Source organism: Pelophylax lessonae (assembly GCF_965119305.1).
Source record: "Pelophylax lessonae genome assembly, chromosome: 8".
Lineage (NCBI taxonomy): Eukaryota > Metazoa > Chordata > Amphibia > Anura > Ranidae > Pelophylax > Pelophylax lessonae.
Genome location: NC_138775.1, coordinates 75,950,361 through 75,967,175, shown reverse-complemented (window position 1 = coordinate 75,967,175; position 16,815 = coordinate 75,950,361). Strand labels below are relative to the sequence as shown.

The 16,815-nt window shown below is 41.6% G+C and overlaps 1 protein-coding gene across 1 annotated transcript in view; it reads left to right on the top strand.

Annotated features, from left to right (window-relative positions):
* LOC309562151 (uncharacterized protein) overlaps window positions 1-16,600 on the top strand; it is a gene marked incomplete at both ends in the record, with an annotated part of 80,695 nt that extends 64,095 nt beyond the window's left edge. The window contains 3 exons of the mRNA XM_082266274.1: window positions 6,064-6,293; window positions 9,534-9,659; window positions 16,488-16,600. Of these exons, the coding sequence (XP_082122400.1) occupies window positions 6,064-6,293; window positions 9,534-9,659; window positions 16,488-16,600 (469 nt within the window). The remainder of the gene's footprint in view (window positions 1-6,063; window positions 6,294-9,533; window positions 9,660-16,487) is intronic.
* Between the last annotated feature and the right edge of the window lie 215 nt (window positions 16,601-16,815).

Genomic DNA, 16,815 nt, shown 5'->3' with positions numbered 1-16,815 from the left:
CTAAAGGAAATCCTGAAAACATGACCTGTTGGGGGTACATGAGGACTGGAGATGAGAAACATTGCTCTAGGGTGTCTGTCTGCTTTAAATAAAAAGAAAGTTATAATAATATTTTTGAGGTGATAAATTAACTTTAGGCCTAAAATGACTTTAAAAACCTGAAAGCAAAATATTTGAAAAATGTAAAAAAATGTCTCCAGCCATTGTTGAGGGGTTGGTGGGAGAATGGTGGGGGGAGGGCCAGGGGTGGCGGGAGGACGGTGGGGGAGAGGCAAAATGTAGACAAAAATCCTTGCACCGCCCCTGGTTGTATTGTACACATTTTTTGGCAATGGTTTTATGCTGTTCATCAACTTCAGCAAAACATCAGCATTCCCCTAATAAGGTCCGAGTGAGCAAAGTATTTGTGTCGCCTGGGGTGACCAATCAGTTTCTCAGTGTAATTGCTGGGATCCAGGGATAAGACTGGTTGCTATGTACAATGCCTGTCCCTTTCCTTTCTGGGCCATCCCAGTGTGTATTCAGCACCCCATCCTCCCTAGACAGAGCAGTGAGTGCAGCTCACTTACCCTGGAGACTTGCAGACAGTCCTTCCTCTAGGCTGCTGGTCCCTTGCACATTATTACCATCACAATAAGGAGCGATGTCCACACTGCCATCTTCCCTGAGTTTCCTGAGAAGTGCAATCCACGTCCTGTGCCATCTTCCCTTCAACCCAGCAAACTTTGCTGCCACTCTCCTCATCCCCATCTGACCCAGAGACATCAGCACCCCTCCTCACACATAGCTTGCACCGAAATGTGCACAAGGAAAGTCCCACAGTCCCTCATGCTCCGGTGCACATCCTGCCAGGAACAATCTATCCGAGGACTGACACAACGTACTGGGCAGGGAGGTTGCATGGGCCCTCCAGAAGCATGGATGGCGACCCCTTTATTTACGTCCATTAACAGGCCCCCTTCCTGTCTTGGGGCCCCCCCACAGTGGCCCAATTGCAAGTGTGAAAAGGGTTTAAATACCAGCGCTATGGAGTTTTCAGTACTTTTTGGACTAAAAAATGGTGGTGTAAGCTGCCCCCAACCTACCACTGAGGTAGTAAAATGGTAAAAGGTGCAAGTGATGTTGGGACCGGCGCTACCACATAAATATTGTGTTTGTGCAATTTCATACACTGTATAATTCATATAAAACATATAAAAAGTGCATAAGTGCTTAAACCAAAGTGCTGCGTGCTGTAAACCTTTTATATATTCGCATGGGCTGTGCTCAGTGTACCATATAAACACATGTATACATATAAAGTGCTGAGTGCTATTGATAACCACGTGTGTGATTGCGTGCTAAACAAAGTTTGGCGCCAGTGGGTGTACCACAAATTGCACCGTTGCTTACCGCACTCTTAGGATGGTGGCTCAGCACTCCCTGGTCACTAGAACAGAAAACAAGCCTCCATTGCGTAGTATATCCTTGTTAGGGTAAAACAACGTAGCATCCACTCACATTTAGGGAGTTCACTATCAGCTTGAGGTGTTCGCCGGGTCGCTTCCGCGTTCCACCAGCTCAAACCACCGTTCCCGGAAGTGACGTACTGACGTACGCAAACCACGCCCTACGCGTTTCGTCATACGACGTCATCTGGAGCGTGCCATCTATCGCTACTCCCGGTCTTTTTATAGGCTGGGTCGGCGCCATCTTAGTGTACTGATTTTGAGGCCGGACACGGCGGCCATCTTGGTGCACCCATACCGCAGCCTAAACAGCTTAATTCATCATGTGAACTCCCTATTTGTTACGTGTGCCGTATATATAAACATACATTTTATTTAAAACTTAGAATACGACTCCACATATTAAAACCTTGTAATATAATACATTATGTTTTGTGCTATAATTGTGCGAACCAGTGATGTGTCTGATTTGATCGGGGTGAGCCGATAATCAGTGCTGCCGATAAAAATCATAAATTATGTGAATCAATAGTAAAAGTGATTCAGTGATGATGTTGACTTTTTCATATTTAATATTTAATAGTGGGCCCAAGTGACTGTGCGATTAATAGACTATAAAAAATTTATAAAAAGTGCCCATACATGTAGCAATAATATCGGTGAGATAAAAATCGTACAAAAACATTTTTTTTTTATTACTAAAAATATATATATATAAAAACTTTATAAGAAGAAATTCTCCATATAAGTCCAATCATAGATATAAGTCCATGTTGCTTGTGACTTTGTATTTTCTGGGTTAAAACCCATAATTTATGGGAAAAAATAATAATAATGCAATTCCAGGCGAAAAAATATTAAAAGACTGAAAGATGATACCCAATAGGATAAAAACAGGATGACGTAATAGATTGGTGAAACTGAAGGTGATAGGATACTTGCAGTTGGTTATTCCCATGAGGAAGAAACTTTCTTGAAATGAGGAATTTTCAGCGAGAAGTTAAAGATATAAATATTCTATATGATAAAAAAGGTTCACTTCATAAAAAAGGTTCACTTCATAAAAAATCTTGGAAGATGATGAAGTTAGATGCGTTAAAACCTGCATTAAATGCATTAAAACCGCATCTAAAATTGCAAAATTAAAAAATCAAAAAATCAAAAAATCCGACAATGAAACAGGGGTATGTTGATGCTAAAAATATTTCTCAAACATTCAAAAAATATATTAAGGAGATCTAAAAAGGTCAAAGGAGGCTCCTAAAAATTAAGGATCCCTTAAAAGCTTATTAAAAACTCTCAAAAAAGGCCATTAAAACTGTATCTTAAGGAAGGTGGGTCGGAGAGGTTTCCTTAAAAATCGGTAATGAAACAGTTTAAGTCAATATCGATGTTTAGGCCTTTAGGCTGAAGGGTCTGCATCAGATATATCCACTTCGTTTCGTTTTTAGATACATCTATTCTCTTGTTACTTCCTCTCCAGTTATTCTTTATTTTGTCTATGGCATAAAAAACCATTCCCGTGGGGTTCTTTGAATGGTGAGTTTTGAAATGTCGTGACAAGCTGTGTTTATCAAACCCCTTACGGATATTTTTAACATGTTCCCTTATGCGGACGAAAAGGGGTCTGGTGGTGCGGCCTACATATTGTAACCTACATGGACATTCCACCACGTAGGTTACATGCGTGCTTGTGCACGTTATGGTATCTTTAATCTCATAGACTTTTCCTGTACTTTGTGCCGTAAAAGATGTTGTTTTTCTTTTCTTTTCCCTTGATGTTCTACACGGTAAGCATTTTCCGCATCTAAAGAAACCTTTCAGACTGGTTGGAAGATGTATTTTCTTTGGAGGGTCAATGACATTGTGCACTAACCGATTTCTCAGGTTCGGTGCTTTTCTATAGATGAAAGTGGGTTTTGTGGGGAGGATGTCTCTTAAAGTAGTGTCTGCTTTCAATATAGGCCAATGTTTCCTTATAATTTTCTCTAGGGCCTTATGTTGGGTGTTGTATCCTGTTAAGAAAGCAAACTCGGTGTTCTTATTTCCATTTGCTCTATTTGGCGTATCCTTTATCAGATTTTCCCTATCCATCTTTTCCACTATCTTCTTGATATTGATGAGTTCACTGCGTTTGTATCCTTTCTCAACAAACCTATCAATCAATATCTCAGCTTGCGTCTCAAAATCCGTTGGGTCACTGCAATTTCTCCTAATCCTCATCAGTTGCCCTTTGGGGATGTTGCCTAACCACTTGGGGTGGTGGCAGCTATTTTTAGGAATGTACCCGTTCCTGTCGGTTTTCTTAAAAAATGTTTTGCTGGTGAGTCTGCCATCTTTTTTGGTTAGTTCTAAGTCCAGAAACGCAATATGTTCACGATGAAAATTTCCTGAAAAAGTGATCCCATATATATTAGTGTTGATTTCGTCGAAGAATTCTTGTAAGGAATCCTCATTTCCCTTCCAAACGATAATGATATCGTCAATGTATCGACGGTAGTATTTCAGCTCATTCCTGGGTATACTGAACACCTGCTCCTCCTCCCACTTTTGCATGAAAACGTTTGCCACACTGGGGGCATACTTAGCCCCCATGGCTACGCCTTTCTTCTGTACAAAATAACTTCCCTTATACCAAAAATAATTGGATTCCATTGCTGTTTTTAATCCTTCTAATATGAATCCAATCTGTGCTTCCTTCATATTCGTGTGGGTGTGAAGGGCCCAATCCACTGCTTGTAGGCCATCTTGTTGCTTGATGTTTGTATAGAGGGAGTTGACATCTATTGTCACCAAGATGTCACTCTCCTCTATTTCCAAATCTTTGATCTCGGCGAGCAATTGCTTGCTGTCCCTTAGGTAGGATTTACCCACTGGGACTAGAGGCTGCAGGAATTGGTCAAGGTATTCCCCTAACCTTGAATGTACAGAATTAATTCCGCTTACAATGGGGCGGCCTGGTGGCTTCTTGTCATTTTTGTGTATCTTTGGAATGTAGTAGATGACTGGGGTCTTTGGTTTCTCTAGGCAAATGTACTTGGCTTCCTTATTGTTTAAAATCCCCATCTCGTTCCCCTTCTTCACGTATTCATGTAGAGTTTTCTCAAATGCTTGTTTTGGATTTCCCTTCAGCTTAATGTAGGTGTCTTTTGTATTAAGAAGATTCTCCATTTCCTCCTCATAGTCCTTTTTGTTTAGAATCACCAGTCCTCCTCCTTTGTCCGCTGGCCTTATTACCACTCCTTTTCTTTTTTCCAGTTTTTTGATGGTATCCCATGTGTTTTTTTCTTTTCTGTTCTGAATTCTTAATGCTCTAATATCTGCTTCCACCATCCGTTTAAAGACCTCCAGATTCTCATTGTGAGGATTTTTGGGGTTAAACGTGGAGCGATTTTTCAAAGTCGTGTGTTTATATTCACTGTGCGTGGATCTTTGTGTTTGCTTTTGTTTTAATGTGAAATGTTTTTTGATGTTTAACTTTCTAACATATTTATTGAGGTCTATGTAGGCCTCAAATTTGTCTAGATTCTTCCCTGGGGCATATTTGAGCCCCAGATCTAGTATTTTCAACTCCTCCTCATCAAATTGTATGTCACTTAGATTAAAAATACCTTTGCCTATTGATTTCTTCTCCTTTTTCTGTCGTTTCTTCCCTCCAATTGCAAGTGTGACCTTTGTGACCCTGATAGTTCAGCCACTTGAGTATAGATAAAGAAAGTATAAGAAAGAGGAAGAAATGAGAAAGTAAGGGGAAAGGAGAGATGCTCCTCTCAGTAAAATCCCCAACTCATCTATACTACTCTCTATTTTCATGGTCCTAAAGAGGAAATTGTACATATATCCATTAAATTAAAGACCCTCTTGAACTTGTTTATACAGTAACATGATGCAGGAGATCTTATATCTAGAACAAATAGTGTCTGTTTAAGGGATCAGAAACATTTTTTTCTTCGATATGAGGCATGGCCTCAGTTAGTAGTAATACCTTTTTTCTGTTAGGAAATCAAATTGACGTTTGATGGCTTTGAATGTCATTCAAGGCCTGCATTACATGGAAAGTTGCTACTTCAGTATTTTTAGACCCACAACAATGGCTCTGTCAGTTACATTTCAGATCTGTTTAAATGAGAACAAATTCTGCTATTGAATACTCTTTTGGTGGAAAAACGTTTCCCATCGTGTTTGTGAGTGGTTTGACAACAGGGTTTTCCACTCTAACAATGTACTGCTGACTATTATAATTCTATTAACAACAAACTGTCTCAAACATGAAAACCCTGCAAAACAACCAGTCACATGGTTCGGAAAGTAACCCCTTTGTCTATGTTTAGGACATTCTAAAATTTGAAAAGATAAATATTACTCTATATACGTACCACCTACTGCAATAATACATAGTGGTAATCTCAACATAAATACAATGAGACAGTGCTCTTTAAATCCTTGCAATGGATAAGTGACAAATGCTTTTGTGCCTCCTATTGCTGCACGATACATTATATTTTACTTAGCATAAAAAAACATGACCCCCGTGCTAAACATGAGTACTCTGCCAAACAAAACGGCATGTTAAAACAACCCGTATGCTATGCGCTTGGTTGTGTCCTTCCGACAGTGGCAGGACAAGGTCTTCTAGTGCCCAAGGTGAAAATGCCAAACTGAAGTTCTTTTTTTTTGGTCATGCTCCAGGACACCTGTTGATTGCAGTTGATGGAACATCTCCTGTTGCTGATCCAGAGACTCTGGTAACCATTGGTGAAGCTATGGTGGAGAAACTGGTCCTTTTTACAGATGATATATCAATCTGTATAGCCTTCTTCCCATACAAAAGGTTCACATGTTCTGGTAAGATTCCTTTTTTCTATGGTGGAGGTACACCTGGGTGTCATGCCTTTCGGATTGGAAAAATTCTACAACATCCCATTTCTTCACAAATTTGGACTTACTTGGGCCTGTTGTTTTTTTCTTTTTAATTTTATATTTTCTTCTTTTTTATTTATTATGGTACACTTTTTTTGAATAACACTGCTCACCTATTAGCGCGGCAAGAGTGTTTCAGACTTCTACATATTGTTAACTTATAGTCCCTGCATTCCAAGTCCCTCCCCCCTTTCTAAAATACATGTTGTCAGGCTGTTTGATGTAAGCTCTCCTCTGCTGAAATAACCTCACCTACAATAATTGGCAGTAGGACAGGGAAGCTGTTCGCTCTCCTTCCAGTAACAGCAATAAAGGGCTGAGACTCAGCTAAGTTCCTCCATGCTGCTATTAGCTTCCAGAATTGCTGTTATTCGCGGCTCTCTCTCTACTTGCAGGCTCTCTCACAGAACTCACTAGGCTGGCTGTACTGAAATAATAGATTTAGGATGGATTACTAAGGAAGAAGAAAAGAGGCTTCAGGCACTCCATTACAACAATATTGCTACTAAAGTATATAATCCTTATATGTGCCGCGCATAAAATGTATAAAGTCAGATTCGACCCACTTAAATAAACGTATATAAGTGGGAGGAATGTGACTTCATAAATTTTGAGCGTGGCTGTACTGAAACAAGCCTGACATGCAGAGGGGAGGGGCAGTGATTGTACACACATTACTGATTTTGCGTTTCCTGCAGTCATTTGCCAAAGTAACAGAAAAGAGGGCTGTCTACTCACTCTCCTGCTGACTCCTGTACATTGAAGGAGATGTTTGGTGAGATGGATGACACCATAGCACCTGCCAGCTCTCCATTAATGTTCTGCTTTTCTAACCACTACGGTAGTCATCAAGGTCATGTTTCATAGATATGAGGCCAACTACCGCAATGACATGCAGGAGATTAGATAGGGGCTCCAGTCTTTTTACACCCACCTAGATGACACCGTCTTGCCTCCTATATATAAAGCAGTGGATCAACTTCAAGCTCCGGCAATCCACTCAACATAACATCATCCAAGCCCTCTCTATGTAGTTGGATGATTTAAAGGGAGATGAAACAATATTTGTATCAGAGGTCTTCCTGAAACCACTTTTGGCCCATTCATTCTCTCCCTTTGTGACCCCTTGGCAACCCAGAGTTCTTTTTCTCCCGACCAATCCCCTTCCCACACTGTCTCTATCCTTTACAACTTTTTTCTCACCACAACCTATCATTAATCTGTCTGCTTACTTAACAGAGTGGGGAAAAGATCTGGGTACCATTTTCACAAAGGAGGAGTCCACAAATCCTGCATAATAATGCACACTTTCCTTTGCAAGTTTAGCCCAAGAGCATACCTTCCAACTTTTTGAGATGGGGATGAGGTACACCCTTTAGCACAAGTATGTAGGCATATGAAAGACCCCCTGCCATGCCCCCTTAAAGGGGAATTATAAAAAAATATGATTAGTGAAACCTGTTTTATTGTTTTATTTTTATTCATCTAGTGTTTTATTTATCACCACTATTCCTTTGTGCATTTTTCTTTTTTCAATTTACAAATGCAGTCATTTAGAAATTGGTTTAAAGGTTTAGTACTGGAAAACACTTTTTGAAAGATAAAAACTACATTTTATATACAATTATATACAATTATATAGATCACGCCAAAATGAGGAACAAATGAGGATGAAAGAGGGATAGAGGGACTTTGTTCTAAATCAGGGACAGTACCTCGGAATCGAGGACAGTTCGGAGCTATGCAAGAGCATAACTATGAAGTGATTTTGAGATGGTATCATTGCTTTTCTACATTGGATATTTCCAAGTGTATCTGATCACTTCTGGTGCCGTCTCTCCCACCCAGGCACCATGGGTCACATCTGGTCAGTATGCCCTGTTTAAAGCCTTTTCTGAGATAATGGTATTCAAATCTACAACTTGTTCACCTTGGACCCAGTTCCTCGGTCCCCTGAAGTTATTCTACTGTCTATGTTTCCTGATTCCCTGTCTGCCACTAATAGGGGGCTTTTGAGCTTCTTCTTGGTGACCGCCAAGGCACTAATACTGAGGCATTGGAAATCTCAAAAACAACTTTCCATACCTGAATGTACTGTATAACTGAGTTAAACAGACTCATGAGAATGGAAGAAGTGTCAGCACAGTTGCATGACCAACATCCTAAATTTATGGAAACCTGGCTCCCCAGTTACTCTTCAGGGACAGTCCTGAATTTGCTGTCTACCTATCCCAGGGATTTCCTTTGACCTCCTGTTTAATCAGACAACAAACTTCTTGGTTATGCACACCTACGCGCCCATATGGCCGGAGAGTCCTCTTTTTTCTCTCCTGCCTCCCCCCTACTTCTTTTTCTTTTCCCTTTTTTCACCTATTTTTTTTCATGCAACTACTCTAAAGTCCCCCTCTTTCTCCCTTTCCTCCCTTGCCCTCTACTATTGCACCCGTTCCCTCATGTGCCTCATTAGCCCTATGGTGTTCCTACCTCTTAACACCACTTAGGCTCTGTGTCATTATGGAATTAAACCTCATGAAGCCCACTCCATTATATACTATCGAATATCTGAGAACCTGACTTACCTTGTTGATTCTTAGACTCATGGTTTAGCCAGCACTTTATTATGCATGGTATGTGCTTAAACAAGTTTTTGCACCATTACTGTGCATCTGTACGTGTTTTTTTGCATTATTCTTCGTGCTCTGTAAGATGTGGTCCACCTGACCCATACCTCTGTTATCACCTTTGGGTTGTCTTTACTTTTTAACTCTTTGTAATCTTTTATAACCTTAATAAAAACATATTGTTTAAAAAAAAAAAAGAACTGCAGAAAAGCATTGATTGAACTAACTGAACAGAATTGAAGCCAAGTGGTAAATACTGTAACATTGGTATAATAGAGCAATAATACAGGAGTCCATTCTTTTTGCCACCTGTAAGAGGCCTTGCCTCAGGTGCACTAGATAATTGTAGAACAACACTGCAAGCAGTATAAAGAATGCTGAATGAGATAAGTATTCTTGATATGGAGTAGGGAGATGCAGCTAGCAACTGGGCATGATTACAATCTACAGATGCTATCTGATCACTGGCCAGTGGGTGAATCTGCCATACACTCTGCGATGGTGAGACCTATTAAATTCAAATGTGGAATGCTTTACCTTCCAGTGAAGCTATTTGTAATCCACAAGGGTAAAGATATTTTCGCAAGGTGTCCTGAAATCCTTGAGAATGAGAGGGTGAGAAGGTACCCTTTAAATAAAGTTTTGCCAATGAAGCGCTGCCCTCAGACAGGTAAGCAACGTTCAACACACAGGAGAGTTGCCAAAAGCCTGCTTACCATTCTGATGCTTGATGAATATCTACCTGTATACTGGCTGTCCTCTGATGACTGCTCCTACAGCAATGCTTCTGGCAGGGGGTGCTGAGTAGAGTTAGGTGACAATGCCCTGCAGGCTCTGTCTGGTGTCTATTTGGCTTTCTCCCTTTAGTAGCATACACACAAATCTCTCATTTCTGTTGCTTCTGTCTCCTGTAGGCAAGCCAGTCAGACCCATCAGGTCCCTACTCCCCTCTCCCCACGTCGTGCTGTCCATCACCTATGAGTAATAGGAACCAGTTTCAATGATAGCTGTGCACTCTTGATGTGAATTTATTCTTACATAGTGTGTGCATTTTAAAACATTAACAGTGCAGAGAAAATGCCAAATCCCATTTTTTTTTTTTTGGCACACAACAGCTTAGCTGTTTTACAGCTGGATACTGGAAGATAGATTTCATCACAAACCCCACTTGTAAATTTTTTGTATATTCTGTGTAACCTGTGTGCAGGCACAAATTGCAGATCACTAGTAAATTTTTAGGCATACAATTTGCTTGTGCAGGCATGATCCATGCACATGCGTACGTGAATATTCTTTAGTGAATTAGGCCCAAAGTCTTAGAAAATTTGTGATGTTTAAAGCAACCACAGCTTCATGGCATGTGAGAAAAAACAGAAAACTTCCTATCAAAAACTTATCGTAATTTTCCTTTCCTGATGAACACCATGGCAGCATAGGTATGGGTTAACCCCACCTCCACTCCTCCCCTATAGGACATCACTCCCATAAACCTTTGCTCTGAGCCAGAGGCCACGTTCAGTAACTAGCCTACTTTTGACTCTGGGAGGAAACTCCTGCTGCCATAGAGTCCATCAGGAAAGGAAAATTACGGTAAGTATTTGGTAGGAAATTTTCTGTTTTCCTGACAGACTCCATGGTAACATACACATTTGAAATAACTAGCCATACACACCTGGGTGGACAATTACAGAACAAAAGAAAAGGGTTTACCGCCAGGATTTGTAAACAAAAAATTAACAGAAGATACAGAGGCCGGCTTTACACAATAATGAGCCATACATTTATTGATCAGGGACCATAAGGCCGCCCTACTGATTACATTGGGAACCACATGCTGCAAAGCTGCCCAGAATGTAGAAACACTCCTGGTCGAGTTAGTGGTCACCATCGCAAAAGGAGTCAAGCCTTCAGCTCTGTGAGTCTGTCAGATGGCCCAGACAATCCATGTCACAGTCATCCCTTTTTCCTTTCCGGCAAAAAGAATAAACAGGCGTTTTGAATAGGGATGAGCTTCGAGTTTGACTCGGACATTGGCTGTTTGCTTGTAGTCAAATGACAAACAAATGGGCTTCTTTGTGGGAACTTTGAGTTCCTGCATTATCATGTACTCTGACCTCTGATTCCAATAAATCACCTGCTGGCTGAGGAAATTGAACCCACAGGCATCTCATTGCAAGCCTGGTATTCTACCACCTACGCCACCGATAAGCCTGCTTAAGCTGACCATACTCTCCCTAACTTTTATCTTATCCACTGTGTGTAGGGTGAGATAGGAGTTAGTTAGGCAGGAAAAGTATGTTCAGCCTAAGTGTGCTTGATGGTGGCATAGGTGGTAGAATACCAGACTTGTAATTGTGAGGTTGTGGGCTTAATTCCCTTGGTCAGCAGGTGATTAAGTGGAATTCTATAGTTAATAATACATTGCTGGCAGGGAGAGATATTTTTGCTTTTTACAGTCTGTTGAGATCAGATAGTGCAGTGTATACCACAAAGTTATCTCTATCTATCTATCTATCTATCTATCTATCTATCTATCTATCTATCTATCTATCTATCTATCTATCTATCTATCTATCTATCTATCTATCTATCTATCTATCTATCTATCTATCTATCTATCTATCTATCTATCTATCTATCTATCTATCTATCTATCTATCTATCTATCTATCTATCTATCTATCTATCTATCTATCTATCTATCTATCTATCTATCTACTTCGGTTTATATCAGTTTATGACAGTATTGCTGAAAAATCCCCCTAAAATCCATACTAGACCCTTATCTTAGCACAGAGCCTGGCTGGCCAGGATGGGGGTGGGGGCGAGCAAGCCCCCCCCGTCCTGAACCATACCAGGCCACATGCCCTCAACATGGGGGGGGTGTGTGCTTTGTCCTCCCCACCCCAAAGCACCTTGCCTCTATGTTGATGGGGACAGGGGTCTCTTCCCGACAACCAATGGCTGTGGTTGTGGGGGTCTGTGGGGGGAGGCTTATCAGAATCTGGAACCCCCCTTTAACAAGGGGGCCCCCGGATCCTGACCCCCCCCTATGTGAATGGATATCGGGTACATCATACCCCTACCCATTCACCAAAAAGTGTACAAAAAAATAAAGACAAAAGCCAGTTTTGGAAAAGTCCTTTATTAAAAAATAAAAAAATAGTGCCCCCGATGATCAGTCGCCTGCCCGCCCGCCCGAAAAATAGAAAAAAAAAAAAGAAGCTCCTGCTTCTACGGACGCTTCTCACGCTCTGAGCTGTTTTGATTTTGACAGCTCTTTTATAGGAACCTGCCGTCACGAGCCTCCCCACAATGCACTGCTCAGGTGCAGTGAATAAATTACTGATGTCATGTAAGTTATTCACTGCACCTGAGCAGTGCATTGTGGGGCGACTCGTGACATCAGGTCCCTATACAAGAGCTGTCAAAATCAAGACAGCTCATAGTGTGCGAAGCGTCCGGAGAAGCAGGAGCTTCTTTTTTTTCTTTTTTTCTATTTTTCGGGCGGGCGACTGATCATCGGGGGACACTATTTTTTATTTTTTAATAAAGGACTTTTCCAAAACTGGTTTTTGTCTTTCATTTTTTTTGTACACTTTTCTGGTGAATGGGTAGGGGTACGATGTACCCGATATCTATTCACATGGGGGGGGGGATCTGGGGGCCTCCTTGTTAAAGGGAGCTTCCAGATTCCGCTAAGCCTCCCCCCAACAGACCCCACAACCACAGCCCATGGATGTCAGGAAGAGACCCCTGTCCCCATCAACATGGGGGCAAGGTGCTATGGGGCGGGGGGGCAGAGCCACCAAGATAAATAGCCAATGTACTCAAACTAAAATTAAATCTATCATAAAACCCCTCCATGGGCAAATTACTACACGACCCCAGGGATATTGCAAATGCCTTTAGTAACTATTATGATTCGCTGTATAACCTCAAGTCCTCCCTCACCACACCCCCTACCCCAGAACTCATCAACACTTTTCTTGATAACATAGCCCTTCCTACTTTATCCTCCGATCAAGTTGCACAATTAAATGCCCCCTTCACGATAGAGGAAATTTGCACCACCATTGCATCTTTACCTACAGGAAAATCAAGCAGGATTCACAAAAGGTAGGCAGTCAGCAGATGCAATGAGGAGACTCATAATATTATACAACACGCCGCCGATATCTCCAGAATGCCTTCTCTGCTTCTCTCCTTGGATGCAGATAGAGTCCATTGGGGTTATCTCCAAGAAGTGCTCAGACGCTTCGGTATAGAAGGCAGGATGCATTCGGCTATACTTGCTCTATACGTGCATCCATCTGCCCAAGTCCTAATAGATAACATGCTGTCTAGTCCATTCAATATTACGAATGGTACAAGACAAAGCTGTCCCCTCTCTCTTTCCTCATCTTTAATCTGGCTATTGAGCCCTTAGCCCAGAAAATTAGCTTGGATCTGCACATTGCTGGCATTAGCGTAGGTCCCCAGGAACATCGAATCATCCTTTTCACTGATGATGTTATTTTGATGATTTCAAATCCCACTGCCTCCTTACCAAGGATTAAATACATCCTCTCAGAGTTCGGATCAATCTCTCTATATAAAGTAAATGAAGCTAAGTCCAACATTCTGGACCTAGGGGTGGATGGCACAACTAGAAACCTACTCACACGCTCTTTCCCATATAAATGGGCTGATGCGGGCATTACATACCTGGGTATAACCCTCACGAGACATACTAAGCACCTCTTCCAAGCAAACTACGTCCCCTTTAAGTCCCAAATGACCAAAGAACTCCAGTCCCTGTCCAAATTTGAACTCACATGGTCGGGAAGGTTAGCAGCCTTTAAGATGTGCACTTTGCCCAAATTACTGTATCTCTACAGATCCCTGCCCATACCCATCCCCAAGTCCTTCACACAATCACTGTAATCCTTGCTGACCCGTTATCTGTGGCAAGGAAAAAAAGCCAGATGTGCTCGGCTCACATTACTGAAAAATAAAACAGTGGGGGGAGCCTCTTTGCCTAACCTAGATGAGTACTATTTAGCAACCATACTGTCACAACTAAGTGCATGGTTTCAAGACCCCTCAGATACTCTCTGGGGGTGTATAAAATGGGAATTAACTCCTCACAAGAATCTCTCCACCTGGTTGTGTAGTAGGAAAAGAGGAAAAAAATTTCCCTCTTACCTATTCCCGACAATTAGGGCATCTGAATTATCATGGCACCGCCTGATACACAGCAATTGGACTTTACCACCACTAACCACTATAAATCTTCCGCTATTGAGCATACTCCAGCTCGTCTCCAACATCAACTTGAACTCATGGATCCACACCGCCCCTATACTATTAGATGCACTCTATTCTAATGGCTCTCTCAAATCCTTTTCGCAATTGTCCTATGAATTGCACCTAGGTCCCTCGGAATGGTTCCGATACCACCAAATTGCTTCCTGTCTACATCAAAATCCCCAACTTCGTGCCCAGGTTCCAATTAAAATATGGAGCTATCTGACATTTACTTTGCAAGTGGCCAAAGGCATATTGCTTATTTACCCCTTACTGGGGGAAAAAAATTAATTCGCTAAGACCCCTCCCCTTGTAAAATGGGAGCAGGACCTTGGAGCCACATTCAGCCCATACCAATGGAGGACAGCATTTACATAAAGCTATAAAGCCACAGTGCATCGCTCAGGGAATTACACCTGAAAATCTCCCTCAGATGGTACCTTACACCAACTATCATAGCTAAATTTGATCATGACTCCCCATCCACTTGTTGGAGGGGGTGTGGACAAGCAGGTACACTTAAACATATTATGTGGGACTGTCCCCCCATACTTACACTATGGGTTGAAGTATTCACACTACTTTCCTAAATAATAGAACTCCCAGTTCCTCCGACACCTGAGCTAGCTCAGCTGAACTTGACAATCGAAAACATCCCGCCGCGATCACGCACAGGGGCATTAAACTTACTCCTCGCACCCAGGCTTACCATTACACGGAAATGGAAATGCAATCAACCTCCATCTCTCCTAGAGGTTGTCAATACCACTCAAACTCACTACATATTTGAATTGATTAATACACCTACCCATGAGCTCTATCAAAAAGAACAATCCAAATGGCAACAGTGGGTACTTTGGTATAGGACACACTTCCGTAACTGATCTCATTTTTATACACTATGAACTACACTATGCAACAATGATACTGCTCATTTTGGACACTAGATGGCACTAGAATGTCACCCAGGGACAGGATCTGAATGTGATAGTTAATTGCATGTCATATCAACTTCTGGTGCCAGAGAGCATGGCTTGTACACCATTCGTTTCTTGCTTGTACACCATTCATATCCTGCTTGAACCTGTTGTATTGTATTTTATTTTATTTTCCCCTACCTAGGTGCTTATGGTTATATTTTACCTGTAATATTGGTAAATTCACCTGTTTGTTCCTGAAAAATGCAATAAAAATCATTCAAACGAAGAATTATTAAAATCACTGCTCCTGTAAAACAGTAATTTAAACATTTTTTTTTTTTTTTGCTTTGATTCATGTCCCCCAGGGCAGTACCCAGGTTTCCATACACTTTTTTCGGCCAATAACTTGCATTTAAGCCTTTAAAATTAGGATTTTTGATTTTTCATGTTTGTGTCCCATAGACTTTAATGGAGTTTGCATGTTCTCATTTCCCCTGTTTAAGATGTTATGGTGCAAACCGAACAGGGGGGTGTTTGGCTCATCACTAGTTCTGAAGCCTGAAGGTAGATGTAGCTTGTAGATATAACTTCACAATATCTGAGAGTTTCCTAGAACCAAAGGAAGGCACTGCTGAGAGTCAAACTCAGATTTCTGTTTACTAGACATGGGCTTTAATCAACTAAGCCACAGGGCGACCTTTCCCATGTCTAAAGGACGCAAGTTAGTACTCCAAAGGTTGGTAGAAAAATTTCTTGGTTCCCATGAAAGACTGATGTACCCTTAGGAATTTAGTCAAGCACAGGTAAAACCACTGCTCGGACTGGATGAACGTTAAGAAAAGTTCTCCATGACCTGTGAATCAATCTCTGAGGCGTTTTAATGCTGACATAATAGCCAGGAGAAAGGCGAACATGACAGAGAGGCCTTTAACAGGTGCAGCCATAGACCATTCCGCTCCAATTAATTCCTGAGAGGGAGTTGAAAAGAGAACAAGAGGACGACTCCATTTGGAAACCTCTGCTTACTCTGAGGTCTAAACCTAGTTGCTCTCTTGAAGAATTGTTTGACAGGAAAAGATTCCAGGACCTGGAAACACCTGTGAAGGCCGATAAAGCTGACACTTGTACTCTGAAGGAGCTGATCAATAGAGCCAGACCTAAATATGACTGAAGGAAGCCCAGAATATTTAGAACTTCTAGATCAATACATGATCTGTCAGCAGCAGACATGTATTGCACAGACATTGACCAGATTCTCCAATAAACTTTGTTTGTTTTCACTCTCCTAGCATTCAAGAGAGAGGAGATGACTCTGGAGAAGCAGCCAAGGACCACCAATCTCAAGAACCAGACTATCAGAAGTAACCGTGCTGGGCACCCAGTGACAGAAGGTCTGGCCTGATGAGAAGGGGCACTGGGTTCCTGTAGCTGAACAATGTTAGCAGGGGGAACCATGGCCTAATTAGCCAATATGGCATCACTGCCACTACCTCCACAACTTCTGTTCAGGGTTTTCGTAGAAACCCGAGGATGACCAGGACTTGAAGAAACACACAGGACCCACTGCATTTCCAACGATCCATCAGGGCATATGCATCTGAAGAACCTCCACATGTA